General features: G+C 46.5%; 3 protein-coding genes across 3 annotated transcripts in view; 2 read left to right on the top strand and 1 right to left on the bottom strand.

Moving 5' to 3' along the window:
- Positions 1–2,226, bottom strand: part of LOC139285112 (protein IWS1 homolog) — an 11,802-nt gene extending 9,576 nt beyond the window's left edge. The window contains exons 1-3 of the mRNA XM_070905574.1: positions 2,072–2,226; positions 889–971; positions 1–469 (exon numbers count right to left, since the gene is read on the bottom strand). The exon at positions 1–469 is cut by the window's left edge and continues 192 nt beyond it. Coding sequence (XP_070761675.1) covers positions 1–469; positions 889–971; positions 2,072–2,114 — 595 coding nt within the window. The 5' untranslated portion in view covers positions 2,115–2,226. The remainder of the gene's footprint in view (positions 470–888; positions 972–2,071) is intronic.
- A 950-nt stretch (positions 2,227–3,176) lies between these two features.
- On the top strand, positions 3,177–5,660 carry wdr74 (WD repeat domain 74). The gene is made up of 2 exons (XM_070906329.1): positions 3,177–3,950; positions 4,959–5,660. The coding sequence occupies exons 1-2, from the start codon at positions 3,342–3,344 to the stop codon at positions 5,502–5,504; spliced, it is 1,155 nt and encodes a 384-aa protein (XP_070762430.1). The 5' UTR covers positions 3,177–3,341; the 3' UTR covers positions 5,505–5,660.
- Positions 5,661–7,376: 1,716 nt separating this feature from the next.
- wdr62 (WD repeat domain 62) lies at positions 7,377–26,505 on the top strand. The gene is made up of 36 exons (XM_070905273.1): positions 7,377–7,585; positions 8,699–8,790; positions 9,082–9,144; positions 9,795–9,852; positions 9,956–10,123; positions 10,716–10,853; positions 10,954–11,136; positions 11,257–11,417; positions 11,506–11,695; positions 11,906–12,037; positions 12,209–12,372; positions 13,109–13,200; positions 13,552–13,677; positions 14,095–14,171; positions 14,295–14,410; positions 14,506–14,581; positions 15,163–15,274; positions 15,576–15,639; positions 16,361–16,474; positions 16,600–16,709; positions 17,167–17,219; positions 17,407–17,608; positions 18,735–18,787; positions 18,897–19,136; positions 19,510–19,571; positions 19,707–19,864; positions 19,941–20,054; positions 20,141–20,252; positions 20,365–20,443; positions 20,966–21,035; positions 22,913–23,035; positions 23,258–23,522; positions 23,871–24,139; positions 24,389–24,478; positions 24,713–24,813; positions 26,071–26,505. The coding sequence occupies exons 1-36, from the start codon at positions 7,481–7,483 to the stop codon at positions 26,296–26,298; spliced, it is 4,560 nt and encodes a 1,519-aa protein (XP_070761374.1). The 5' UTR covers positions 7,377–7,480; the 3' UTR covers positions 26,299–26,505.
- Positions 26,506–26,892: the final 387 nt, after the last annotated feature.

Genomic DNA, 26,892 nt, shown 5'->3' on the forward strand with positions numbered 1-26,892 from the left:
CAGAGTCTATCTGTGCTGCCTTGCGTCTGGCAGGCGTCTCTGTGTCAGAGTCACTGTCTGCGTTGGACCGGCGGTCGGGGGACGCCGTCGGTTTGGGATCCTCGTTCTCTGAGTCGCTGTCTGCGGCCGCTCTGGGCCTCTCCTCCCTCTCCTCCCCCTCAGAGCTGCTCCCCCTGCGTTTGGGGGGAGACAATCCTCTGCCGTCCTCGTTATCTGAAGCTACGTGTTTGATGGGCGACTCCTCCTCGTTGTCCGACCCGCTCATCCTGCGTTTCACCGGAGAGTCGTCGTCGCTGTTGGCGGGCCGCGGAGCCTCTGTCTCAGAGTCACTTTTGTCGTCGCGGTGGCCCCTGGGGGCCTCACCCTCCGAGTCGCTGTCGCCCCCTCTGTGATCCTCGTTGTCGGAGCCACTGGCTGCCCTGCTCGTCTCCATGGCATTGGGGGCATCTTCATCGTTGCTGCCCTCATCCTGTTGAGACAAACAGTGGGTCAGTGGAGACCTGGATGAGGGGGAACTATTTGAATATGAAACTACAAACAGCTTAAGTCGCTGGTTTTGCCTTTGGACCCTTTAAAGCAAAGCGATGCCCCCCACCACCACAGGTTGCATTTGTCTATGAGCCGTAAAGACTTGTTTTCTTTTTTTGTCATTTGAAAGGTTTTCAGAGTTAGAGTTAATTTTTAGCTGAAGTAAAACTCTCCAGTATTTCACAAGAATAGGAATTCAAAGAAATAACATGATTTTCAGTGGCAGAAATGTTTTCTTCCATTTCTTTGGGGTCCAGACCTCCATCCCAGTCTAAGTGCAAGTTAAGCTGCAACACTCGATTTATAGAGACGACATGCAGAGCTGGTATTGAGGCGGTGGGGGAGCAGCCTCAGTCTGACCTCAGATTGATGTCTGTCGCTCCTCACCTCCTCGGCGCCTGACGCCTGGTGTTCATCCTGAACTGGAGTGCCGCCTCCGTCATCTGCAGAACGCACAACAGGTCAAGACCACACTTCAGCATCTTAATGATAGAACACAAACACCTGCAGAGAGCCAGGAGACGGAAACATGTGGTTTTCTGGTGGAAGGGCTGCAAAAAGTGTAGAGTAACTATTTTGAATGGCAACCTGGCAAAGGTCTTCAGTTGGACACTTGGTCAGGCTAGCTTGGACTACATCTATCATTCAGCCTACAAACACTAGCAGAGACGCGACATAATATGAGAGGGGGGCTGGGAATCTAGGACCTGGAGGCACCAGGAGAACCTGTAGAAACCTGATTCTGACTGAATCTACTGCAGCTTAATTGGGTCTGAGATGTGGTTTTCATTGTACACTCGTCAAGGTGGTCTCCTGCACGAGACACCATTAAGTATCAGAATCAGAATCAGAAATACTTTATTGATCTCCGGGAAGAAATTGTACATGCCTGTACTGTGGTGCTTTCAGTGGAAAATCCCTTCAAAAACAGAAAGATATCTGGATCGCCTACAGTTTGCATGCCAAACTCCCTGCATATATCGTGGATTTTAAGGTTCACGAGTGAATAACACAATAGTAGTAAAATTAAATATTAATACAAAACATTCATAGCTAATCCTTATGTCTGCTTTTCAATTCGGCATGCATCTACAGCATTCATCTTAAAATGTCAATTATTATACCCTATCTTTACCCAACATCATTACATCAGAGTGAAGCTTTAAATCCGCACGGTGCTCACCGACAGGAGGCGACTTACTGACGGATTCAAGTCGGACTGGAGCCCCTGTTTTTGCCACTGAAATACAAACAACATCATCCAAGAAACACTTTTAAAGCTAAATATAAAACAGACGATATAGAGCCAGGGCTGTAACGCTGCCTGCTCCCCGCTCATGAAGCTAAACTGGGACACATTTCCTGGTTGTTATTCAGGCTTCTGTTACAACCATCGTGCAGTTCAGAGACCAGATCACCTTCAGTGTGTCGTGTTGAACTCCTCCGAAGAGTTCATACAGCAGAGAGCGTAATGTTAGAGTCTGACGTTACTGAACGCTAGCTTGTTAGTGAAATAGGAAACAAAGCAGAACAACACTTTTACCGGAGTGGTTCCCGGACATGAAGTCGTCCTCTTCTCCGTCCATTTCTCAGACGAAGGCAGATTCAGATTCAGATCCTAACAGGGGACAGGTTTCTGTTTGCTCTACTTTAATGTTAAAGCGGGAAAATAATCCCGATCGAAGTAACGATGCGTTGTAGAAGCTAACAGCAACAGCTAGCTAGCTACTGTAGCCCTGAGATCCAAAATGGTGGAACTCCCGTCATATACGCATGTGCAGATGCGCGGTCGCCTCGCAATGACGTACAGCAACGACCATAATTAACAATAATAGTAAAATGTGATTTTTTGTTGCATCTGTCACGGCACGACCCAACCAGACTACCTCAATAAATCCTCCTTTTAAATTGCATTAATGTCCCTCTGGTGTTTGTCCGCATTTAATTGTCTGTGTAAAAGGGAACAACCAAAGGCAAAGGAGACATTTCAAAAAATATTGTGAAAGTGGTCACCGGAACTGTTAGTACGCTGTTGTGTATTCCCTTACACTTAATACAGCCGATTGTCATTAACGCATCCCTGTCCTCCATGTCTACACTAAACACACAGGGCATACCTCCACCCGTCTACTGTGAGAGTAAAGTGTTGACCGGAAGTGTTCGTCTGCAGTGGTTTCTGCCTTTACACTGGGTGCAGCTATAATCATGCGTCCTCACTGCCTTCTGGTGGTCACAGTGTGTGACTACACCACTGTTTCTCTGTAGGGCAGTGAACAGACTGGATTACAGACGGTTTTGTCAGACAGACAGTAAGAAGTGATTTAAATATTTTATTGCATTTCTTTTTTTTTTTTTGGGGGGGGGGGGGGGGGGGGGGGGTCTTCTTGTTGGGTCAAAGTCTTTAACTTTTACACACTAATCACCTGGAAACTTTCCATCAATATGTTTCGTTTGTACCAATCCATAAACCACGAGTGGCTGAGTTGTTAGCACTTCTTTCTGTTCTGGTTTGTTCATGTTTTGTTGTTTCTGTTGCTTCAGAAACGTAAACGTCTGTTTCAGGACAACAAAGCAACAAAGGATTGAATTCAATTGAGAGACCAGTGTTTCATTGTGTTCTGCTATTTTACATAAAGTTAATTAAAAAAAAACAAAAAAAAAACAAAACAAAAAAAAAAACACGCCGAGTGCAGTGTGACGTCTTTGACGCGCGACGCAGTACAGAGGAAGACACGCGTGTTATTTGAACCAGGACCCGGAGCCGCTGGAATCCAGTTTTAAACCCAGTTTTCGGTCCATTTAAATCTGGTGTGATGGGGGACACGAGCCGGCTGTGCTCCGTGTGGCTGGGCTCGGAGACCGGCATCTTGAAGGGGGTCAGTCTGTCCCGGAAACAGGCCTTCAACTTCTGCAACACGAGCCACCTGAGCCGAGACCAGGAGGTCCGCGCGCTGTGCTGGGGAGACCCGGCGGAGAGCGAGGTGCTGGTCGGATCCGTGGACGGGACCGTGAAGACCTTCAGCATCGAGAAGGGGGCCTTCACCGAGACCCGGCGCTGCGGAGACCCAGCCGAGGGCTGCTTCACCGGGCTAGCTGCGCTGACCGGCACCGCACTGGTCACCTGCGTGGAGTGCGGGACGCTGCGGGTGTGGAGGGAGGACAGCAGCGAGCCCGTTGCGGAGCTGAACGCGGGCAAGAACGTGTGCAGGATGCGGCAGAGTCCGGTACACCGACACAAAGTCGCAACCGGCGGGAAGGAGAACGGGCTGAAGATCTGGGACCTGGAGAAACCCGAGAGTCCCGTGTTCGCCGCAAAAAACCTGCGGGACGACTGGCTGGATCTCCGGCGGCCGCAGTGGGTCAGAGACATGGCCTTCATCCCGGACTCGGACAAAGTGGTCACGTGCACAGGTTACCATCAGGTGTGTTCCTTTGTGGTGCTGAGGGAACCGATTCTTTTAAACACGATTCTTTTTAAAGCTTCACTGGCTCGTTGTCATGTTTGTTTACAGTTCGGTGGACTTCAACACAAATCTAAATATTAAAGGGACACTCTGAAAACAAAATGTCTCCACCATCCGCATAGACAACACAGAACAGGAAAGTGCTGTCGTTGTAAAGTTGACTGACAGGTCTCTTAATACAGGGACAAACATCATCCAACCAAACTAAAGTTACTTATTGATGTTTTCTGACGCTTTAAAGCTTTGTTTACATCTGTAATGGCAGATTCTCCAGGTCTGACCGGTCACTGCAGTACATCATCAGAACGTTCCCTACAGAGAAGGCTTCATGTTACCGGCGGGTCATTAAATATTTGCTCTCCTAATTAAACAATTATTTAGTACTTAGTACCAGTCATCATTATTCAGCTGTAGTTTGATTATTAACACAGGTAATTGTAAACTACTTACAAATTTTTTGTGAATGTGGATCAGAGACATTAGAGCTGGCAAAGTACCTGAGTACATTTACACAAGTACGCACTAAAGTACAGTTTCATTGCGACTTTATACTTTTAACTCATAACAACTTAAAGTTTTACGTATGAAACCTGTAATCAGTTCATTAATTAATTATAGAAAGTAGCAACAACATTAAATTACTGCTAACATGTTAATGAACAAATATTACTGATACAGTATTATAAAAATATGATGGGTCCACTCTGCAGAACAAGTACTTTTACTTCTGATACTTTAAGTATATTTTATTTCCAATATTTTTGTACTTTTACTTGTAATGGAGTATTTACACAGTGTCTCTACTTCAGAGCGCCTCACTACACATCAAATCAGACATATGACAGGTGACATCATCACAGGTGACATCACAGGTGACATCACTGAGTATGAAAACATGTCAGGACTGAGCGTCTGAGTTTTGCTGAACTCTTCCTGCAGCTTTAACGTTGTCCTCTCCTCCGTCAGGTCCACGTGTTCGATCCCTCCTCCCCTCAGCGGCGTCCCGTCCTGGAGGTCGAGTACGGCGAGTACCCGCTCACTGCTCTGTCTCTGCCTGCCGGCGGTAACACGGTGGTGGTGGGAAACACCCACGGTCAGATCGCCATGCTGGATCTGAGGAAAGGTCTCGTCTGTGGCTGTCTGAAGGGGCTGGCGGGGGGCGTGAGGGCGCTGCAGTGTCACCCCTCCCAGCCCGTGGTGGCATCCTGCGGCCTGGACCGCTTCCTCCGCATCCACAGCCTGGAGGACCGCAAACTGCAGCACAAAGTCTACCTCAAGTCTCGCCTCAACTGTCTCCTGCTTACCAGCAGGGACCTGGAGGACGGAGGGGGGGCGACGGGGGAGGGGGGGTCTGAGGAGGTGAAGGAGGAAGAGGAGGGAGGCGATGACGAGGTGTGGGACACCATGGAGAGGGTGGAGGAGAAGACGAAGAGAAAAACAACAGAGGAGGAGGAGGAAGAAGAGCTGCAGAAGAAGAAGAGCAAGAAGAAGAGAAAGAAAGGACAAGACTGAGGGGCGTTTTGTGTGATCAGAGTGTGGGACATTTGGACACCATCAGTCAGACTGAAACACATTCAAGATAAGAGCTTTATCTTTCTGTCTCTACAAATATGTTTTCAGTCTTTTGTAATATTTTGTCTGAGAGTTTTATTAAAACAGCAGCTTGTCATTAAGTGCCTCCAGCTGTCTTATGAGTAATATTCATTTTAATGGACGATTCTATTTTTCTTTTGAAAATCAGATCACGTTTTCTCACCTGAATGTTTCAGTCAAGGTGAACAAAAGGTTGCACATGAATCTGGACCCCTTTAATGCCTCCATAGTGACGCCTACAACTGAGTCAACAAGTGATTATTAATGTTTGTGCAGGTTATCATCTGAAGCTTTTTACAACATTATACAACTTTATTTCTGTCACAGTGTTTTAGGTCTTCATTATATTCCATAAATCAAAGATGGACGCCGGCGCTGACACGGAGGCAGGAAGACTGTATTTCATGATAAAAGATGTTTTAAAATAAATAGTTTTATTTGCAGAATTAAGATGAACTGGTTTCCATTAAGCACCAGCCTGGTTTAAAGTAGAATAATACAACTTTAGACACTGAGAGGAACAATCCAGATATATACAGAAGGTATTCCCAGTGTTCCAGATGAAAACTAGTATGTGGCACATATTCCCTCAAACTATATTTAACTATATTTGGGTGGGACAGAATTTATTAAAGTTTAAATATGATTACAATGTCACCTTTCTAAATATCACCAACAGGTTTTCCTGTTTTGGAAATGATTTTTCACTATGGAACAACAGACTTCAAAGAGTTTAAATCTGCTATCACAGATACCCAATACATTTGTTATCATAGCAACAACTACATCATCTACTCTCAGTCTCCAGCTCATCTCCCCACACCTTTTAGAAATGGAATTCATTTTCACAAGGTCGATTCTAACAAACCACCTGTAGCCTGCTCAAGCAACGGTCCCCTAACTGAGAACGAAGTTCTTCAAATACGCAGCTCCACCCACAGCAAAAGAAGTTCATGACAAAGTGAATGTAGCCTTGCAGAGATTTGGCTTTGAGAGGCATGAATGTGTTTTCTGTAAAGGTGATATTGCAACAACAGAGCATCTCTCATACCCAACTGTTCTGGAAACAGCTCATGGAAGGATTAAATAGCAAAACCACAGCAGCGCCTGCTTCAGATCATAACAGTATCACTGCTGGTGACAGAAAATTGGACCTGATGGTCAATGTTTTGCTCATGTTAGCCAAAAGTCTTAAGGCTAAATTTATAAAGACCACCCCCATCTTCATGTGCTACTATAATGACATTCAACTCTATACTAAGTCCCTGAAATCCAAATGTGCCAAAGATCTCTATGTATTATTAACCATCTCACCAATTTCTAATGTTTGTTTTTTATTTATTATTATTATTTTTATCCACAATATGGACATTGTATATTTGCAATGAATGATTCCTTTACAGTTAAATAAAGTTAAAATAATAATACATTTTTTGAATTTACTACAATAAAAAAATAAGGATAAAATAAAGCTTGCGAAAATCTGACAAACCGGACATTGTAGGAGTTAACTAAATCCAGAAGGTGGCAGTAATGCAACATGCAAACTGCCGTGAAGAAGAAGAAGAAGAAGAAGAAGAAGAAGAAGAAGAAGAAGAAGAAGAAGAAGAAGAAGAAGAAGAAGAAGAAGAGAAGTGGGCGGAGCTCAGTTTGAACCAAAGTCCCGCCGCAGAGAGAGTGTCAGGTTTCCTTTAGCGACAGTTAGCATGAAGCTAAGCTAGTCATCCATCATTATCATCAGTGGACAACTTTGATAAAGTGACCTGCTCCTGGTTCACATCTGTGGCCTTTTAAGGGTGTTTATACGGCTATCCTCCCCGGTGTTACGGCTCGGTTTGTAGCCGTGTAGTTTCATCTTTCTGGATAACTTTTACAGTTAAAGTGAGGCGGTTATCATGGCAGAGGGGGCGGACTGCGGCTCAGTCAACACCGCAAAGAGGAGACAACCAGCGGGGAGGAAGAGCCGGCAGAGCCAGCATAAGAAGACCTCCAGCAGCCGGGTACAGTCTGATACGATGCTAACAGAGCTAACTGTTAGCATCACAGTCCCGTTAGCTCGGCTGGTGTTTGGAAAGTTTTACTGAAGAACTGAAGTCAAAGTTTTCAACAAGTTTAAGGATGAACTGTGACCAAACTGCCGACATGTGAACATATACACAAGCTACTAAAAGTCAACAGTTTAACTTTGAGTGTTTGAGCTCTAAATAAACGATGAGTACATTATCATCAGTGTAGCTAACTTTTCACAGCAACAAGCTAATGTTTAGACAACAAACAGAAAACCAGCAGGCCGCCGGTGTTACACTGAAACCTGTACCCCGTCTCTGTCTGTGACACTACAGGGTGAACTGCTGGCAGGACAACACGATTTAAATAACACATTTCAGATCAGACCTCACACGGTTTTTTACAACGAATGCAAAAGCAGCACGGTATAAAAGTAATGAACTCTACAGGTTGAAGAGATGTGATGTTGGACTACAGACCTGTTAGCTGAGCACCAGGTCCTGGACACATAACCCACTGTGTCCCATACAGTCCCATAGCCAGAGATGCACAATGGGCGGGTATTGCACCCCAGTACCCCCCGGTGACGGGCCAACGCCCTAAAAAAAAAACCAATAAACAGAAAAACAAAAGAAAAGCAGCAAATCCTCACATTTGAACCTAAGTGTTGTAGCTGTAGATGGGGCTTTAGGGCACACATGAATAAAACGAAGGAAGCTGTGAGAGTTTAATATGGTCCTGGACACACTGACATGTGTTTAAGGGTTAAATGAGCTAAACGGCCTGAACAGTGTGACAGCAGAGGACTTGAAATATAGCAGAAGATGTAACATTAAAAAGCTGAAGAGAAAAAGTATAAAAATGACCTCTAAAGGAAAAAATGGTGTAAATGCAGCTTTAATCTGGAGGTTTTCTCTCTTCTTAAAACAAAAGAATCGACTAAATGTTGACGTTTGATTGTGAAAATTGTTCCTAGTTTTTTAGATATAAAGTTGGCTGATAATTTTAAAACCTGTCAGGTTAGTAAGGTACAGTTGTGAGAAGTAAAGAGTAAATTGTGAGAATTCTGAATGCAGTTTGGTGTGTGTGTGTTTTTGTTATTTCAGGTGTGTCTGGAGAAAGTTTTGGGTATCAGCACAGCCAGCAGCAGCGGTTTGACCTCTGACCCGAAGACTGGGCTCATTGCGTATCCTGCAGGGTAAGCCCCGCCTCCTCTGACTCGTATGAAACGCCCCCCAAAAACAGTGACAGTTCGGTGTTTGGCCCACTGCAGGGTGTGATTTGTGCTGGTGTGTGAGGGTTTGTCTTTAAACCGTAGAAGAAGAAAATGACCAGAAACATCCGTCACTGTGGGAGACACGTATTTTAAAGCTGATACTGATATCTGATATTTTGCCAGCATGCTTTTCTGTGTCAGTCTCAGTACAAACATGAAGTTGAACCCTGCTGTGATTTTATTTGAGTGAACCCGACTGTGTTTGTGTTTCAGGTGTGTCATCGTGCTGCTTCACCCGAAGAAGAACAAACAGAGTCACATCATCAACACGTCCAGGTAGCTCCGCCTGCTTCACCTTCACCTGCTGACTCAACGTGTGACGGAGTTAAAATCCTGCCGTTTTCTGGAACTTTTCACCTAAATCTGCTCCAGCTTCTCAGGAAAAATACAGACTGCCAAAGCTAAATGCTAATGTCTCTACTGTCTGTAGTCGGAGGAGGCGGGGCTAACCCTGCAGGATAGGCAATGAGCCCAGTGTTCGTGTCAGAGGTCACACCGCTGCTGCTGCTGCTGGCTGTGCCGACACCCAAACCTTTCTCCAGACTCACCTGAAACAACACACACACACTGCCCCAAAACTGAACAGCTGTCGTGAGATCTTATGGACTTCCTGTCCAAGAGGTTAACTAGTTGTCCTCTTAAGAGGCTTGATTCTAAATCTAAATCTATGCAAGTTCACTTCAGATGTGAATCTAACACGATGCAGTGATATCTTACATGTGACCAGTAACTTTTTCATAACTTCTGATGAGGGCTGATGATGATGATGATGATGATGATGAGGAGGAGGAGGAGGAGGAGGACCTCTGGATGAAGGCAGGTTCTCAGTTGAGACTACACGTTCTGGTATACTGCTGTTACTGGGATGTGCAGACCAGTACTGGTGCTGTGATGGTGTCTAACCGGGTCGTGTGTTTGTGTTTCAGAAAACCCTTCAGCGCTCTGGCCTTCTCCCATGACGGGAAATACCTGGTCACTGGTGAGGTAAGAGCTGAGAGCCACACACCTGAGTCAGTTGTTGTCTCTGTGTGGACACCAGGGAGGACAGGTGAAGTTGTATAGACCTGTGTGTGTGTGTGTGTTTCAGAGCGGTCACATGCCCTGTGTGCGGGTGTGGGAGGTGGATGGAGGTCAGGTGGCCGAGGTTCAGTCTCATAAATATGGAGTTTCCTGTGTGGCGTTCTCCACCAACAGCTGCTACATCGTCTCTGTGGGATACCAACACGACATGACTGTTAGTGTGTGGGACTGGAGGGTGAGGACGCGCACACACACACACACACACTCTTTCTAATGAGAAATATGACCGGATGGTCAGATTTACTGGCATCTGGAACCTCTCAGTTCGTTTTCAGTTTCCAAGGGTTGTTATGAACGGCCGCAGACCAAAGTGCCTCTGGACCTGCAGCCAGTCAGAGCGAGGAAACGTGTGACGTAGCGCTGATGCATCTTTCTTATCAACCAAAGCTTGAAGTGCAGATGTTTGTTCTTCTTTTAGAGAAAACACATCGTCCAGTTGATTTAATACCGACGCCACAGCAGATTCAACAGAACGTTCCACATCAGTCACTTTTATTGTTAATAAATAATATCTATAAATGAGTCTTTGAAGCAGTGAAACAAATTATTGTTGTTTCTATGACTTCCTGTGTAGGATATTATCATTAGTTACATGATTGCTGCTCTTTTCATGAACACGTTAGTACTTTCTACTAGAGCACATAGTACAGTAAATACTCTTGTAAGTCCTTTATACAGAAACGCTGCAGTAATAACTGGACATTAAGGTGATGTTTTGTCCGTACCTGCCTCCCTCCGGTCCTTCCTGTCTTTGTGTCTGAGAGCAGAAAGGTTCCATCATCGCCTCCAACAAAGTGTCCAGCAGAGTGTTCGCCGTCTCCTTCTCTCAGGACAACAGCTACTTCGTCACCGCAGGAAGCAGACACGTCAAGTTCTGGTACCTGGACGCCTCCAAAGAACGACGGGTACCGTCCTGACCTCGAATCAGCCAATCACAGCTCAGCCTTGACTGGTATAAAACTGACTGGTTTTCCTTTACACTTTTCACATTCTCCCTGATTCCAGGTGAACAGCACGGTGCCTCTGATTGGTCGGTCGGGGTTGCTAGGCGACCATAAGAACAACGTGTTCAGCGGGGTGGCGTGTGGGCGTGGCCTCATGGCGTCCAGCACGTACTGCATCACCAGCTCCGGTCTGCTGTGTCTGTTCAACAACAGCAGACAGCTGGAGGCCTGGGTCAACCTCAAGGTTAGTGAGGAGCACAGGAAGCCACACCTGCGCAGGTAAAACACACCTGTACGATTTATTTCAAAATAAGAGCTCATTGTTTCATATCTAATGATCTAATTAAAATAATGTTGTTGACAGACGGCGGCGGCGAGCTGTCTGGCCGTCAGTGAGGACTTTATCTTCTGCGGTTGTGCCGACGGCGTCATCAGAGTGTTCAGTCCGTCCAACCTGCAGTACATCACCACTCTGCACAGACCACACCCACTGGGAGTCGACCTCACCCAGAGTGTACAGCACGGGTACTAATACTGCAAACATACTGCAAACATACCGGTTAGTTACTGAGGAAAGACCTGGTAAATACTAACTGTGTATCTGTTCCCACAGCAACCTGTTACCTGCCGGTCCAGGTGCTCAGTACCCCGACACGTTGGCTCTGACCTTTGACCCCGCTGCCAGACACCTGACCTGTGTGTACAACGACCACAGTGTGTATGTGTGGGACGTTAAAGATGTGAGGAACGTGGGGAAGCTGTACTCTGCTCTGTACCACAGCAGCTGTGTGTGGAGCATCGAAGTAAGTCCACACCTTAGTACTTCCAGTATTACCAGAAATACTTCTACATGTCATATATATACACACACATATATATATATGAATGTATATGTATGTGTGTGTGTAGATACTGGTGTGTGTGTGTGTGTGTGTGTGTGTGTGTGTGTGTGTGTGTGTGTGTGTGTGTGTACTGGTATAGTTTGTAAACCAGTTTGTACTTTTTCTCTTCAGGTGTATCCGGAGCTGTCAGGTGCGTCTCAGGCCTGTCTTCCTCCGTCCTCCTTCCTCACCTGTTCGTCTGATAACACCATCAGACTGTGGCACACCGACCCCCCCTCCGGACACAGAAACCTCTACAGCAACGTAAGACCAGCAACAGACAGGGAGACAGGTGTATACAGATGAACAGCTGTATACAGCTGGTGATGAAGTTCAGGTCAAAGCGACAGAAAGCCTGTAGAAGGTCTCTGTGTATTTGTTGTCATGCCTCACTTCCTGTTTGTTGTCATGCATCACTTCCTGTTTGTGTTTCAGGACCTGCTGAGGATTTTGTATGTGGGGGAGAACACGCAGCACCTGCAGGCAGAGGGGGAGAGGGGGGAGGCAGCAGGGGCTGATGGGAAGGCTGGGATCAGAGTGCTGGGTATCAGTCCTGATGGACAACACCTGGCAGCTGGAGACCGCTGTGGAAACCTGCGGTAAGACACAGAAACACACGTTTGGACTTCTATACCTGTGAGGACAAATCATTCCTGAACAACCATCACACCTAAAGGCCCAAACCTGACCCGAGCTAAACCTGATTCTAACCTCAACCCCCAGACTCACAATGTTTCTAATCTGTTACTGACTTTGTCTCCAGACGTACAAAGAAAAACAACTTAATAAAGAGAAAAGAAAGAGCGGGAAACAGCGTTTTCTCCGGTAGGCGGCCCACAGGAAACGGTTTTAATGTGAAACACATCCGCTGACACTTGGCTCCGCCCGTGACCCCGCCCCCAAAGCTGTGATTGGACCGTTGATTGTTTTTGATTTTAGCATGCTCAATGTGTCTCCATGTTTAAAAAGAAAAAGCTCCACATTGTATTCAGTGTTGGCAGCTCTGTGCTGCCCTCTGCTGGACAACACTGAAACACTACACACTCTCCTCTTCACTTTGTTTGGTTTAATGTGACGTCACAGTGAAAAACAATTCATTCAGTTATTAACGTGTATTTTACTTAATTATGACACAGTAAATTCATAAAAGGAAAATACATCGAACAACGTGTGTTGTATTTGACTTCATGTGTGATTTGTTTTTATTTAGGCCTTTCAAATCCTCCTGTACTGACATTTAAACTGAGCCATCACAGAGAAAGTCTGAGACAAAATGTTGAGGAGTGAAACCTGAACTGGTCCTCACAGAGAGATAAAATGTTTGTGTGTGTTCAGGATCTTTGGTCTGGAGTTTCTGGACGAGCTGGTGAAGATTGAGGCTCATGACTCGGAGGTGTTGTGTCTGGAGTTCTCCCCCACATCCACAGGTAAGACCTCGGGTCAAAGGTCACCACCAGGACAGCACTCGTAGATCAGAGGCTGTAAACGACCCCTTCGGCCGTTCACCACATGTGACCATCAGAGGACTGACTGGACCCCAGAAACAGAAGCAGCTTTGGTTATTTAATCGTTCAAAGCGAAACCTTTCGGAGCGGACTGTTGTGGTTGGTCCTCCTCACAGTCAGATCAGAAGGTGGATGTCGGTTGTAGTTTTACTGACGGAGGTTGGAACATGATGTCTGGAGTTCTGTGGGCTGGTTTGGGAGTTAGACGTGACGTATTGTGTGTTTGTTCCTCGCTGCAGGTGTGACACTTGAATGATGACTCTGTTGTTTCAGGTGTGAAACTGTTGGCGTCGGCCAGCAGGGATCGGCTAATCCACGTCTTCAACCTGGAGAAGGACTACAGTCTGGAACAGACTCTGAACGACCACTCTGCCTCCATCACTGCTGTCAGCTTCACTGGTAAAGTCAGATTCATGGTGGACACGAGGGGTTAACAGGGTTCCCTCTGTAGGTCCCCACAGTGTAGGGGTTGATTTATTCTGCAGACCTCTTGTGTCCTTCTGAATATGAGACAGTTCTGTGCAGCGACTGAAGGTTTGTAGTCTTTGTTCGATGTGTTACTGAAAGGAGAAGATCACTGAGTCTCTCCTGAGTCCTCTGCAGAGGACATGTCGGTCTGGTTCAGGAGTTCTTTCTACCACCTGACTGCGTCTATAACACACTGTTTCCTGCTGACAGGGAGCTGCTTTAATGACATGAAGTGTTGTTATGTGACTGTACCCCCGTGGTATTAAACCAGACTGTGTGTATCGGATGTGGACCGGGCTCATCGGTGTGCTGACAGAAACAGAGTTACCTGTGTTTCCTGTGTTCCAGGTGAGAGTCCACAGCTTCGAATGGTGAGCTGTGGAGCCGACAAAAGCATCTACTTCCAGACAGCTGAGCGGGTCAGTGTGAACGCACTCTGGTGTATAAATGAGCTTTATTCAGGTACAAACGACCATAAACTGTCCCAGTGTCCCATAATCCTCCTGTGTATGAACCGTGTCGTCATGTCTGTGGTGGTCCAGACGGAGGAGGGTATGTCGTTCTCCAGGAGTCACCACGTGGTGGAGAAGACCACGCTGTACGACATGGACCTGGACTCATCGAGGACGCACGTCGCCGTCGCCTGTCAGGACCGAAACGTCCGGTTAGAAACAAGAAGACGCTTCAGGAGACATTAAAAAAGACGGAGTTGTAACGCGTGATGATCCGCTGAACACTGAAGCTGCTGTGTGTTTTTAGGGTGTACCACGTGGAGACCGGGAAGCTGAAGAAGTGTTTGAAAGGCTCGTCCAGTGATGAAGGAGCTCTGCTGAAGGTATTGATTATTGATTCATGTTGTTGGTGTCTGGCTGTCACAGCCTCCTGAATGAGTTTGTCTCTTTGTAGATGAAATAAATCCAGCTGATGGCTGAAACAGTGTCAGAGTTTATTATGTAGATAATTACAAGAATAAAAGTATTAAATCAGAGTGAAATAACCCAAAGAAAACGTCCTTGTTTGACTATGAGCCTCCTGCTGTGATGGACCTGATGTTCAGTGTCTTCACAGTAACAGAGATGCAACTGAGCTGCTGCTCTGTCGTCTCTGATGTCTTTAATATGATGTGCTGATGTTTCGGACTCTAAAGAAGAAGTGAACATGATGGCAGACTGACGGTTACTTCACTCTGTTGATGATCTCAGTCAAGTTTAATGTGGATTTAACCCTTTGAGCTGTTTCAGGACTCAACAGTAACCAGAGCCGTGACGGCAGATGTCCTGTTGTCTTTATATTCAGTGGCTTCGTAATAGTCACATTATTGTTGGGTTCTTTGGTCTTTGGCAGCTACATGTCGACTGCACTGTGATGTGTACTCCCTCTGCGATGTGATTGGCTGATATTTGGTGCTGTCTGCAGGTTCAGATGGATCCGTCGGGGTCGTTCTTCGCCACCAGCTGCTCTGATAAAAACATCACCATCTTTGACTACGAGTCTGGAGAGTGTGTCGCCACCCTGTTCGGACACTCTGGTGAGTAAATCTAATAGTGTCTGTTAGTTTGTAAGGCAGTGGACAGAATGAGTATATTAACTGTTGGTTTGTTGCTGAAAGATTCTTCTCGGACCTGAGAGTCTTTTTCTCTCCGGAGCATCTTAAAATCCCTCAGAGACATTTCAAGTCTCAGTGTTAGTTTAGTTTTGGTTGACCCAGGAGCTGGTTTGGTTCAGTCGTCCAAACTGAAAGTTTATAGTTTTATAAAGTATTTTAAACTCTTTCAGGACCTTTTAGATGTTGTTCACGTTTGATTTACCTGCTGTGTTCGTTTCCTCAGAGATCGTCACCTGTATGAGGTTCAGTCAGGACTGCAGACACCTCATCACTGTGTCAGGAGACAGGTAAACTTTACTGACGTCAGGAGACAGGTAGACCTCACTGACGTCAGGAGACAGGTAGACCTCACTGACGTCAGGAGACAGGTAGACCTCACTGACGTCAGGAGACAGGTAGACCTCACTGACGTCAGGAGACAGGTAGACCTCACTGACGTCAGGAGACAGGTAGACCTCATTCACATCAGGAGACAGGTAAACTTTACTGACATCGGGAGACAGGTAGACCTCACTGACGTCAGGAGACAGGTAAACTTTACTGACGTCGGGAGACAGGTAGACCTCACTGACATCAGGAGACAGGTAAACTTTACTGACATCGGGAGACAGGTAGACCTCACTGACGTCAGGAGACAGGTAAACTTTACTGACGTCGGGAGACAGGTAGACCTCACTGACGTCAGGAGACAGGTAAACTTTACTGACATCAGGAGACAGGTAGACCTCACTCACGTCAGGAGACAGGTAGACCTCACTCACATCAGGAGACAGGTAAACTTTACTGACGTCAGGAGACAGGTAAACTTTACTGACGTCAGGAGACAGGTAAACTTTACTGACGTCGGGAGACAGGTAAACTTTACTGACGTCAGGAGACAGGTAGACCTCACTCACGTCAGGAGACAGGTAGACCTCACTCAGGTGTCAGTTCATTGTTAGTTGTTAGTCTGATCTGTGTGTGTGTGTGTGTGTGTATGTTCTGTATGTTGTGTGTGTGTGCGTGCAGCTGTGTGTTTGTGTGGCGGTTGGACTCTCAGATGACCAGCACCATGAGGAAGAGGCGGGGCCTCAAACTGAGCGCTGCACCTGAAACCTGCAGCCGCAGACAGCAACACATCAGGTGAGTGAGGTGATGAAGAGCTGCAGGAGGAAGGTGGTCTGAGATGATCCAGAGTTACTGGATCAGGTTTCAGTCTGCTGCTGAGGTTTGTTTCTGTGGTCAACCTGAAACTGTTGTTGTTTCAGAAGGGAGACCTTCATCACTGCACCCTCCTCTCAGCTGCCTCAGATGGAGGAAGAGGAGGAGGAGGAAGAGGCTGACCTCAGGACTCCAGCCAGACTGGACTCTGCTCACGGTGAGGAGTCCGTTCCTGTCCTGTTTGGTGGCAGATCCAAACCAGACTGGATGGTAGCAGTGTAGAACTGGATCAGCAGCTGCTGAGGCAGGTTGAACGTCCTGAGCTGGAACAGGAAGTACATCCTCTGCTGGGCCTTTCTGATGATGGAGTCTATGTTGGACGCCCACTTTAGGTCCTGGGAGATAGTGGATCCCAGAAACCTGAAAGTCCCCGCAGCAGACACTGTGGATAAAGGATCTAGATGGAAAGTTCGATCCTTCATTAGAGAGCTGACATGAGGAGAGACGACCTGCAGCAGAGGTCTCCGGTCAGACTGCTGTCTGTATCTGTAATGATGGACGGACGTCTCAGTGTCCCCCTGAGCCTTCAGGTCTCCCTGTGGACGTACAGAGCTACAGCTGGTCTTTAAGGACAGTTTGTGTTTGAGTCACGTTGTTGTTGTTGTGTGTTTCAGACGCTCCGCTGCTTCAGACCAACGGAAAACTGCCCATGTGGTTCAGAAAGCTGGTCAGTTCCATGTTGACTGTTTGTTTCACTCCATTACTGATCAGTTTACAGATAATCAATCTGTTTGTAGATTGGTTTTCCTCCAGTGTGTGTGTGTGTGTGTGTGTGTGTGTGTGTGTGTGTGTGTGTGTGTGTGTGTGTGTGTGTGTGTGTGTGTGTGTGTGTGTGTGTGTGTGTGTGTGTTCAGCAGGGTCAGGGCGGAGCCTCCTCTGGTGTCCAATCAGATGCTGAGCCTCGTCAGCTACGGAGTCGGTGGGCGGAGCAGCAGAACCCTCTGACCATCTGCTCCATCAACTCTCCGAGTCCCACCAAGAGTCAGGAGGAGGAGGAGCAGAGAGGGGAGGAAGAGGCTGACCTCCAGACTCCAGCCAGACTGGACTCTGCTCACGGTGAGGAGGAGGACTGGGGTCTGGTTACAGATTGTAAAGCCAGTTTGTCACACATTTGCCTCAAAGGTCTTTACAGTCTGTGCAGGATGTGACGCCGTCTGTCCTCAAGTCAGAGAAAGACAAACTGCACAAAGACTCTTTAACAGAGGAACAAGACGAGGTGGACCTGGTCTGATGCTGGACCCTGTTATATTACTGTTCCACAGTCAGTCGGTGGTCGAGTCTACAACGTGAATTACTGCATGCTAAATGTTCTTCTGCAGTTTTGTGTCGCAGTAATATTTGTTCTCAAAGTGTTCTGAAGGAGAATATCGTGACACGGTTAAACTACGTTTGAGTCCAAATTAAACTCTAAACTTTCCACTCATATCTGAAGATGTTTGACCTGAAAGAGAACGTACTCTGATGATCTATTGGCTCTTTCACTGGTGGAACTCACTCCGTTCTGAGTGTTTGTCAGACTGATTGTTGTTCTGTCTTCTTTAACTGAGCGCTCTCCCTCAGGCCTCTCCTGCATGGAGAGCTGTTCTCTCTGCCACTCTGCTCTCTGCTGGACTGGCACTGTCTCTACTTCCCACAGCAGCAGGTTTCATGTTGTTTTCCAGTTTCATTCCCTCTTGGTGAATATCAGCTTTTGTTCTGTCTCTGTGCAGATATGATGTACTGTGATGCATTGGTGAGGTGTGGACTGGTTATTGATTTCTCCTGATGTTTGTGTGCTTGGACCACATCCTGCTTCGGCCTCATCCCACTAGTGATATCCTTAGAGGGTGAAGCCTAAACGAAACAGAACGTTCCTTACGTACCGTCACTCCAGATTGTGAGTATAGACGCAGCCCGGCTGCCGTTAGTGTGTTCACCCCTCGCTCATGCAGCACTGAAGCAGGTCTTTGTTCAGGTATAATGGATCTAGATGGAAAGTTCGATCCTTCATTAGAGAGCTGACATGAGGAGAGACGACCTGTAGCAGAGGTCTCCGGTCAGACTGCTGTCTGTATCTGTAATGACGGACGGACGTCTCAGTGTCCCCCTGAGCCTTCAGGTCTCCCTGTGGACGTTCAGAGCTACAGCTGGTCTTTAAGGACAGTTTGTGTTTGAGTCACGTTGTTGTTGTTGTGTGTTTCAGACGCTCCGCTGCTTCAGACCAACGGAAAACTGCCCATGTGGTTCAGAAAGCTGGTCAGTTCCATGTTGACTGTTTGTTTCACTCCATTACTGATCAGTTTACAGATAATCAATCTGTTTGTAGATTGGCTTTCCTCCAGTGTGTGTGTGTGTGTGTGTTCAGCAGGGTCAGGGCGGAGCCTCCTCTGGCGTCCAATCAGACGCTGAGCCTCGTCAGGTACGGAGTCGGTGGGCGGAGCAGCAGAACCCTCTGACCATCTGCTCCATCAACTCTCCGAGTCCCACCAAGAGTCAGGAGGAGGAAGAGGAAGATGAAGACTTCCACCCTCAGAGTCTGGAGAGTCTGCTGGGAGAGGAGGAGGAAGAGGAGGAAGAGGAGGAGGAGGAGGAGGAGGAGAAGGAGGTGACTGATTGTTGATTGAATAAATAGAAAGGAGGGAACTATTTTCAGCCTGAAGTTAAACTCAATGATGAAGGTTGTTTGATGAAGAGTTCACAGCTGTCTATTTTTCTACTCCGCTAAAGTTATTAAGTCCAAAATGCCCCCAAACCCCCCCCCCCCCCCCCCCCCCCCTACTGTAGAACCACCACAGGGAGAGACTGACCTCAACAATGTGGACTAACATGAAGGTGGATTTCATTCGTATAGAACTCTTCTGTAATGCAGGTCCCAGATCCAGAGTCTGTAGTGTGTTCCCACTGGAGAATAAATAAACTCCAGCAGTCTTCAGGTGTGAACAGATACCTGACTGCCTCTGACTGTGTGTGATGTTCAGGTGCTGCAGAATCCAGGTGAGGACAGGGGCAGGTCCGGCCCCAACAACACTACGGCTGACAGGTGAGGTTCACCTTCAGAACCTCCGAATCAAACGTGACGAACAAACCGATTCTTTCCTTGATGCTTCTGAGAGACGCAGCTGAGTCCTGTCCCCTGTTCCTCATCATCACTGTGTCTGTGTGTTTGTGTTTTCAGGGAGTTTGACGTTGAGGGTGTGACAGACCCTCGGGGGTCTCTGACCCAGCTGGGGGTCAAAGGTCAGGGGGCGGGGCCAGTGTGGAGCACTCAGCTGAGTCCAGACTCCGCCTACTCTGAAGACTTAGCAGGAAGTCTGGAGCAGCAGCACGACGCCGGTCAGAGAGCAGGATATAACTTTATCATTGTTAATATTATTAATATGATTCTATAACCTCCTCTCTCCTGTATCAGACACAGACTCTCTCAGTCAGGGCAGCTCTGTGGGCAGTTTGAGTCTGGAGGACGACGAGGACAGAAACTCTCTGAAGAACCACTTTGATACTCTGGCCTCCAGTCTGAGCGACGGTACCAGACCCTGTCCAGCATCATTAGTCTGTAATGTTGACTGTCTCCTCACGTTGGCTGAGGTGTTGTGACCTTTGACCTTTCAGAGAAATTTGACACAGACCTGAGGACTCTGCAGCCTCCAGAGGAAAAACCCTTCCTGAATTCTCGACTCAGCATCTCCACCCGCTTCCTGTCCCGCTTCCAGGACAGAATCAGGTCAGTCTACCCACAATCCTCAGGGACTTTGTGGATGAGTTTTCTATTTCGAGTTTAGCTGGTGGCTGTTGATGGTCATGGTGATAACAGTCGGTTCCTGCTGTGTTTTTAGGGCGTGGCCGACCCGAGCTCCGCCTCCTGCCTCAATCCCAACCAGGATCTCAGAGGAGAGCAACGTCAGCAACGCACCGGTACAAACACACCTGAAACACACCTGAACGACATTAAACACACCCAAACAACATTAAACACACCTGAAACACACCTGAAACACACCTGAGTGACCGTTGACACACCTAAAACACACCTGAGCAACACAAAACACACCTGAAACACACCTAAGCAACACAAAACACACCTGAACGACATTAAACACACCTGAAACACAGCTGAGTGACACTAAACACACCTGAAACACAGCTGAGTAACACTAAACACACCTGAAACACACCTGAACGACATTAAACACACTTGAAACACACCTGAACGACATTAAACACACTTGAAACACAGCTGAGTGACACTAAACACACCTGAAACACACCTGAACGACATTAAACACACCTGAAACACACCTGAAACACACCTGAGCAGCATGACGACTGTCATGATTTACCTGATAACATGCTCATTTGCATTCTGTAGAACGACACATTGACAGTTGGTGAATACAGTTTCACTAAGACAATCGGTGACTAAACGTTTGTTTTCAGGTGAACTCCGAGTCGAGCAGCGAGGTCACCTCGACTGAGTCGACTCAGAAAGAAAACCCCAACAGTCCAGGTGAGTCTTCAGTTTCTGTGTTGGTGGTTTTCTGACTTGCAGAAACGATTTAGTGCTGTGAACAGGAAGACATGTTTTACAGCAGCACGTTCAGCAGAGTAATAAACTAGTTTATTACTTAGTTTACTATTTATTAGTTTGAGTTGTGCCTCAGCTTCATCTCCAGAACTGGATTTTTAAAATAAAAGCTCCAAAAGGTAATGGGAGCTTACGTCAGGCTTTCTGAGCGCTGAAGACTTTCAGAATAAAAATCTCAATGACTTTTTGTCTTTGCACACAACTCAGCTCCTTCCAGCACACGGCAGTGCTCAGCTGAAGGTTTATTCCAACCAAGACGCTGTGTTTACACTGTACTCTCACTGTTGACTCTATAGTTTGCCACCTTTATCCCTCTCCTATTATTCCAACTCTTCAGACTCCTTCATCCACAGTTCTGGTGTGTTTATTTAAATGTATCTGTAAGAATATGAAACTCATGAAAGCTTCAGTTCTGAGTATCGGTGTGGAACCAGTCAGAGCAGCTGGACTGGTTTAACAGCAGGAAGATAATGTGTATCATTTCCCCTCAGGGATCAATAAAGAAAGTATTCAATAAAGTATTTCTGATTCACATGTTTATTGCTGATGTTCTTCTAAACCTGCACGTCTGCAAGCAACACAAACTTTCTCTGTGGTTTCAGCTCCACTCACACAATTTACACCTACAGTTCGGTTTCTATTTAGTTTCAGTTTTCATACTTCGATGGAGATGTTTTCTCTTTCCTCCTGCAGTCTGTGAGGCGACCATGAATCAACGCCGGTTCGTCACAGTAATGATCTCTGATGTCACTGATAGGAGGCATTACTTTGTTTCAGCATTTCTGCTGAACTGATGGTCGACACAATTGTTGTCCGATATGTCATTCTCATCAAATATTAGTCCTTCATTTAGAAGCTGAATGTTTGTTTGATCAGTGTCCCTTCTCCTCTGATTGAAGTTGAAGTCAGATTTTGAATTCTCCTCACTTTTTGTGTCAAGAAATATAAGTTTTGATGATGTCCAGCATCATCATCAAAATATGTTTTTCGACATATTTGTTGAAACGGCACGGAGTAACGCACAGAGTATTGGAGTAACGCTCGGAGTAACAGAGTAACGCTCGGAGTAACAGAGTAACGCTCGGAGTAACACAGTAACGCTCGGAGTAACACAGTAACGCACAGAGTATTGGAGTAACGCTCGGAGTATTGGAGTAACACAGTAACGCACGGAGTAACAGAATAACGCACGGAGTAACGGAGTAACACAGTAACGCTCGGAGTAACAGAGTAACGCTCGGAGTAACACAGTAACGCTCGGAGTAACACAGTAACGCACAGAGTATTGGAGTAACGCTCGGAGTAACACAGTAACGCACGGAGTAACAGAATAACGCTCGGAGTAACACAGTAACGCTCAGAGTATTGGAGTAACACAGTAACGCTCGGAGTATTGGAGTAACGCTCGGAGTAACACAGTAACGCACAGAGTATTGGAGTAACGCTCGGAGTAACACAGTAACGCACGGAGTAACAGAATAACGCTCGGAGTAACACAGTAATGCTCGGAGTAACGCTCGGAGTATTGGAGTAACACAGTAACGCTCGGAGTAACACAGTAACGCTCGGAGTATTGGAGTAACACAGTAACGCTCGGCGTAAAGAAAAGTCCTTCACAGGCATAGCTAGCCCAGCTCTGTGGCGTACTCTCCAAGACGAATGGAGAACAGGAGGATGTACTGAAGTGTTTGTTTAAATCTTTGTGAGGTTTGATAGAAAGAACAGAAGCTCCAGGACGCCTCCCTGAGGGACCCCACGTGTTACTAAAGACGGGGAGGGGTGTGTATGTGTGATCACAGTTAGATGCAGCCTCTCAGTCCTTCGTCGTAGATCTTCCTGCAGGATTTCCCATCAGCCCCTTCGCCGCCCAACACGCCGACGACACACTGTGGTGGTCGTCCAGTGCAGAGAAACCCTGCGAGGTGTGTGTGTGTGTGTGTGTGTGTGTGTGTCCGGGTGTGTTGTGTTTTTCGGGTTTTCTTTTTGCTGTAAAACTCACGAGGTCGGAGGTCAAACTGTTTTCTCTCACTTCACCCTGACAGTGTGGGTGAGGGTTAACTCCAGGTCCTGGTCCTGGAAGAGATTCTGTATTTAATCTGTCGTCACTTTGTAGTTTCTGACCTTCTGCTTCTTTAACCAATCAGACGTCACCTCCAGAACTCTGGTGGCCCACAACAGCAGCGTGGTGTCCGCAGTCCAGCAGGGGGCGTCTCGGATCGGATACCTGGGAACCACAGCCAGCTCCAGGGCCAAACTGAGCCAGGACCCCCCCAACTCCTCCACCCAGGAGGAAGACGAGAAGGAGAACCTGTCCTCCTCCGCAGACCTCCAGCCTCCTGCCCCACTGCTCTCTGCTGGTCTGGACCTCCACAGCACCAAACCTGACCCCCATCAGGACCAGAACAGCAGGTAACACCTGGTCCCACTGCCAGCCCACTTTCTTTTTTATGTTGAACAGTTTTGACAAATTTACAGAAGCCTGCCAGAGCCAAAATACTTTGAGAAAGAAGTTGAAATATTTTGAAGTGAACAAAAGTCGTAATGTTTTAATTAAACCTTCTTTGAGAAATAAGTAATAAAAAGTTGTCATATTTCGGAAAAAGAAGTTTTGAATTTGAGAGATAAAGTTGTAGGAAGTTGTTTGAGTTTAAGAAAAAGTCAGTTGAGAAAAAGGTCATAATATTTAAGTGTCTATTCAACTTCCTTTGTATTATTTTAATGTTTCATGCTGTTTCTCGTCTTCGTTGCTCCCGTCAGCGTCGCTCTGTCGTCCCAGAAGTCTCAGCATCACGTGGTCTTGGCCACACCCACTGAGGTGATGTCACTGGACGAGGTCAGGAGGTGCAGCGTCGAGGAGACACTGACCAATCTAAACCAAACCCTCATCCTCAGCCCCGCCCCCTCCATCACACCCACAGCCACACCCACGGCCTGTGACATCATCAGCTCTGACATCATCACCCGCTCCGCCTCCAGGCAGGACGAGGGTCCAGGAGGATCCGAGACCAGAATCCAGACTGATCCAGGTGAGACACACGGACAAAGACATCTCAAAATGTTTTTTTGTGTTTTTTCACTTTTCAAGTTATATTATGACTTTTTCTCGTGATGTCATGACTTTGATATTACGACATGACTTTTTCTCAAAATATTAAAAGTATTTTATGTAATATTGTGACGACAACTTAAAATATTCCAATTTTTATTTTTCTCATATTACGACTTTTGACGAGTTTCTGTTCGATCCGTCCTCTCCTTGTTGTTCCCACCATCAGACCCGTCTTTGGGAGCCGAGTCGTTGTCGTCTAACCTGCCCACCTCTTCCTCTTCTCCTCTGTCAGAATCACTCCGACCCCCTCACACAGGTAACTCCGCCCCCTCACACAGGTAACTTCCTGTAACGTTCTCACCGGAACATCCTCCTGTCTAACACTATCTACTGCTCAGATGATCCTGAAGGTTCCTGATCCTCAGTTCTGCTCCTCAGAGGATGAACCCTTTACATGTTGCTGGTCTTTCCTGTAGCGCCCCCCTCAGGACAAACTGTGCATGTGTTCAGGCTCTGAGAAGATTAATCATCAGGACGTTTGTTGTCGCAGGTTCAGGTGATGTTGAAGAGTCGCTCAGTGTGCAGAAGTGTCAGCAGGTCGCCAACGAGCTGAGACAGACAGCCAGACGGGCCGTGCAGCTCCACCAACAGGTGACCTGTCTGTCTGTAACTGTCTGTCTGTAACTGTCTCTCTGTCTGTCTGACTGTAACTGTCTGTCTGTCTGACTAACTGTCTCTCTGTCTGTCTGACTAACTGTCTCTCTGTCTGTCTGACTGTCTCTCTGACTGTAACTGTCTCTCTGTCTGTAACTGTCTCTCTGTAACTGTCTCTCTGACTGTAACTGTCTCTCTGTCTGTAACTGTCTCTCTGTGTGTCTGTCTCTCTGTAACTGTCTGTCTGACTGTCTGTCTGACTAACTGTCTCTCTGTCTGTCTGACTGTCTCTCTGACTGTAACTGTCTCTTTGTCTGTCTGACTGTCTGTCTGACTAACTGTCTCTCTGTCTGTCTGACTGTCTGTCTGACTAACTGTCTCTCTGTCTGTCTGACTGTCTCTCTGACTGTAACTGTCTCTTTGTCTGTAACTGTCTCTCTGTAACTGTCTCTCTGACTGTAACTGTCTCTCTGTCTGTAACTGTCTCTCTGTGTGTCTGTCTCTGTAACTGTCTCTCTGACTGTAACTGTCTCTCTGTGTGTCTGTCTGTAACTGTCTCTCTGTAACTGTCTGTCTCGTGTGTCTGTCTCTCTGTAACTGTCTCTCTGTAACCGTCTCTCTGTGTGTCTGTCTCTCTGTAACTGTCTCTCTGACTGTAACTGTCTCTCTGTGTGTCTGTCTGTAACTGTCTCTCTGTAACTGTCTCTCTTGTGTGTCTGTCTCTCTGTAACTGTCTCTCTGTAACCGTCTCTCTGTGTGTCTGTCTCTCTGTAACTGTCTCTCTGACTATAACCGTCTTTCTGTGTGTCTGTCTGTCTGTAACTGTCTCTCTGTCTGTAACTGTCTGTGTCTGAATCAGTCGGGGAGTTCCTCGTCTTTGTATCTGCCAGTTGACCGATGACTCTCTCCTTTATATGAGTCCCGTTCATGAAGACGATCATGACTTTGTGAAAAAACGGGATTCCTTAGAGTGAAGTCAATTTTTCAAAATGGCTTCAGAGTTGGAGAGAAACTCATCTTGAGAAAAATGACAACAGATGTAAAGACCAGTAACTTAAAAACAGCTACTTTATACAAGTGAAGCATGACTCAAAGTAAAGGGACACACAAGGGAGTACTTTTATTTATTTATATATATATATATATATATATATATATATATATATATACTTTTTCTAGTAATATTCTGACTTTTGATAATGAAGTGTTGTGACAGATGACGGCTGTGATGAGTTTTATTTCTCCCTCCTGCAGCTCAGCGTGTCGCTCGGCGGTTCAGAGCGCCGTCTTCAGATGTCGTCCGTCCTGCAGGAGGCGTTTGATGTCGTTCACTCAGAGCTGCAGGCGGTGCTGCGGGGGGGAGACGGGCGGGGCAGCGACGCCCCCTCTGGTCGACTGGAGGACGACGGGACGACGGCTCTGCTGGAGAAATACTCTGAGCTGCTGGTTCAGATGACCCAGAACAAACTGAACCGACTCTGAACCAGGACCAGTCGCTCTGCTGCTCTCTGTACGGAGGCTGAAAGAGGACAAATTTCACTTCAACATCAGCCTGAGCGACTCAGCTGGTTTCATTCAGCTGATTTTATAAACATCAGTATTAAATTTAATGCACTTTATGTTTTATACAGCAGCAAAATGTTTTATTTGTGTTTTAAATCAGTTTGTCGATTAAAAACTTGAGCTTTATATGTTTTATTAATTAATGTGTCTCAGAGTTGAATGTGTTTTCTCAGGCTTTAAATATAGAGAAGTTTTACTTTAAACAACATAAAACCTTGATCATAGTCACTGTATCATCAGTGATGTCATAAAACAACAAACAGAAAACACTCGTCCAAATATTCACAAAACTGCTTTTATTTGAATAATCTCATTTCAGGAAAAACAACCCCCCCCCCCCCAAGAAACAAAATAAAATCATGGCTGAAGTGTCGACGTCACAGTTTTCTTCCAACTTGAGTTCACAGGCCTGAAAAATAAAATGTTGGCTGCTTTTTGTTTATGGAAAAAAAAAACCCATTCTAATAATTATTATTATTCCCACTAGGAGAAAATTAAGAAATTGTCTTTTTT

Source organism: Enoplosus armatus, chromosome 5 (assembly GCF_043641665.1).
Source record: "Enoplosus armatus isolate fEnoArm2 chromosome 5, fEnoArm2.hap1, whole genome shotgun sequence".
In the NCBI taxonomy this organism is placed as follows: Eukaryota; Metazoa; Chordata; class Actinopteri; order Centrarchiformes; family Enoplosidae; genus Enoplosus; species Enoplosus armatus.

What these genes read in the sequence shown, in the direction of transcription:
- wdr74 (XM_070906329.1), top strand. Translation starts at nt 3,342, where the DNA reads ATGGGGGACACGAGCCGGCTGTGCTCCGTGTGGCTGGGCTCGGAGACC. An exon ending in CGTGCACAGGTTACCATCAG is followed by an intron (nt 3,951 to 4,958) that starts GTGTGTTCCTTT and finishes CTCCTCCGTCAG; the next exon opens with GTCCACGTGTTCGATCCCTC.
- wdr62 (XM_070905273.1), top strand. Translation starts at nt 7,481, where the DNA reads ATGGCAGAGGGGGCGGACTGCGGCTCAGTCAACACCGCAAAGAGGAGA. An exon ending in GTTCTCCCCCACATCCACAG is followed by an intron (nt 13,201 to 13,551) that starts GTAAGACCTCGG and finishes CTGTTGTTTCAG; the next exon opens with GTGTGAAACTGTTGGCGTCG. An exon ending in GGCCTCCAGTCTGAGCGACG is followed by an intron (nt 20,055 to 20,140) that starts GTACCAGACCCT and finishes TTGACCTTTCAG; the next exon opens with AGAAATTTGACACAGACCTG.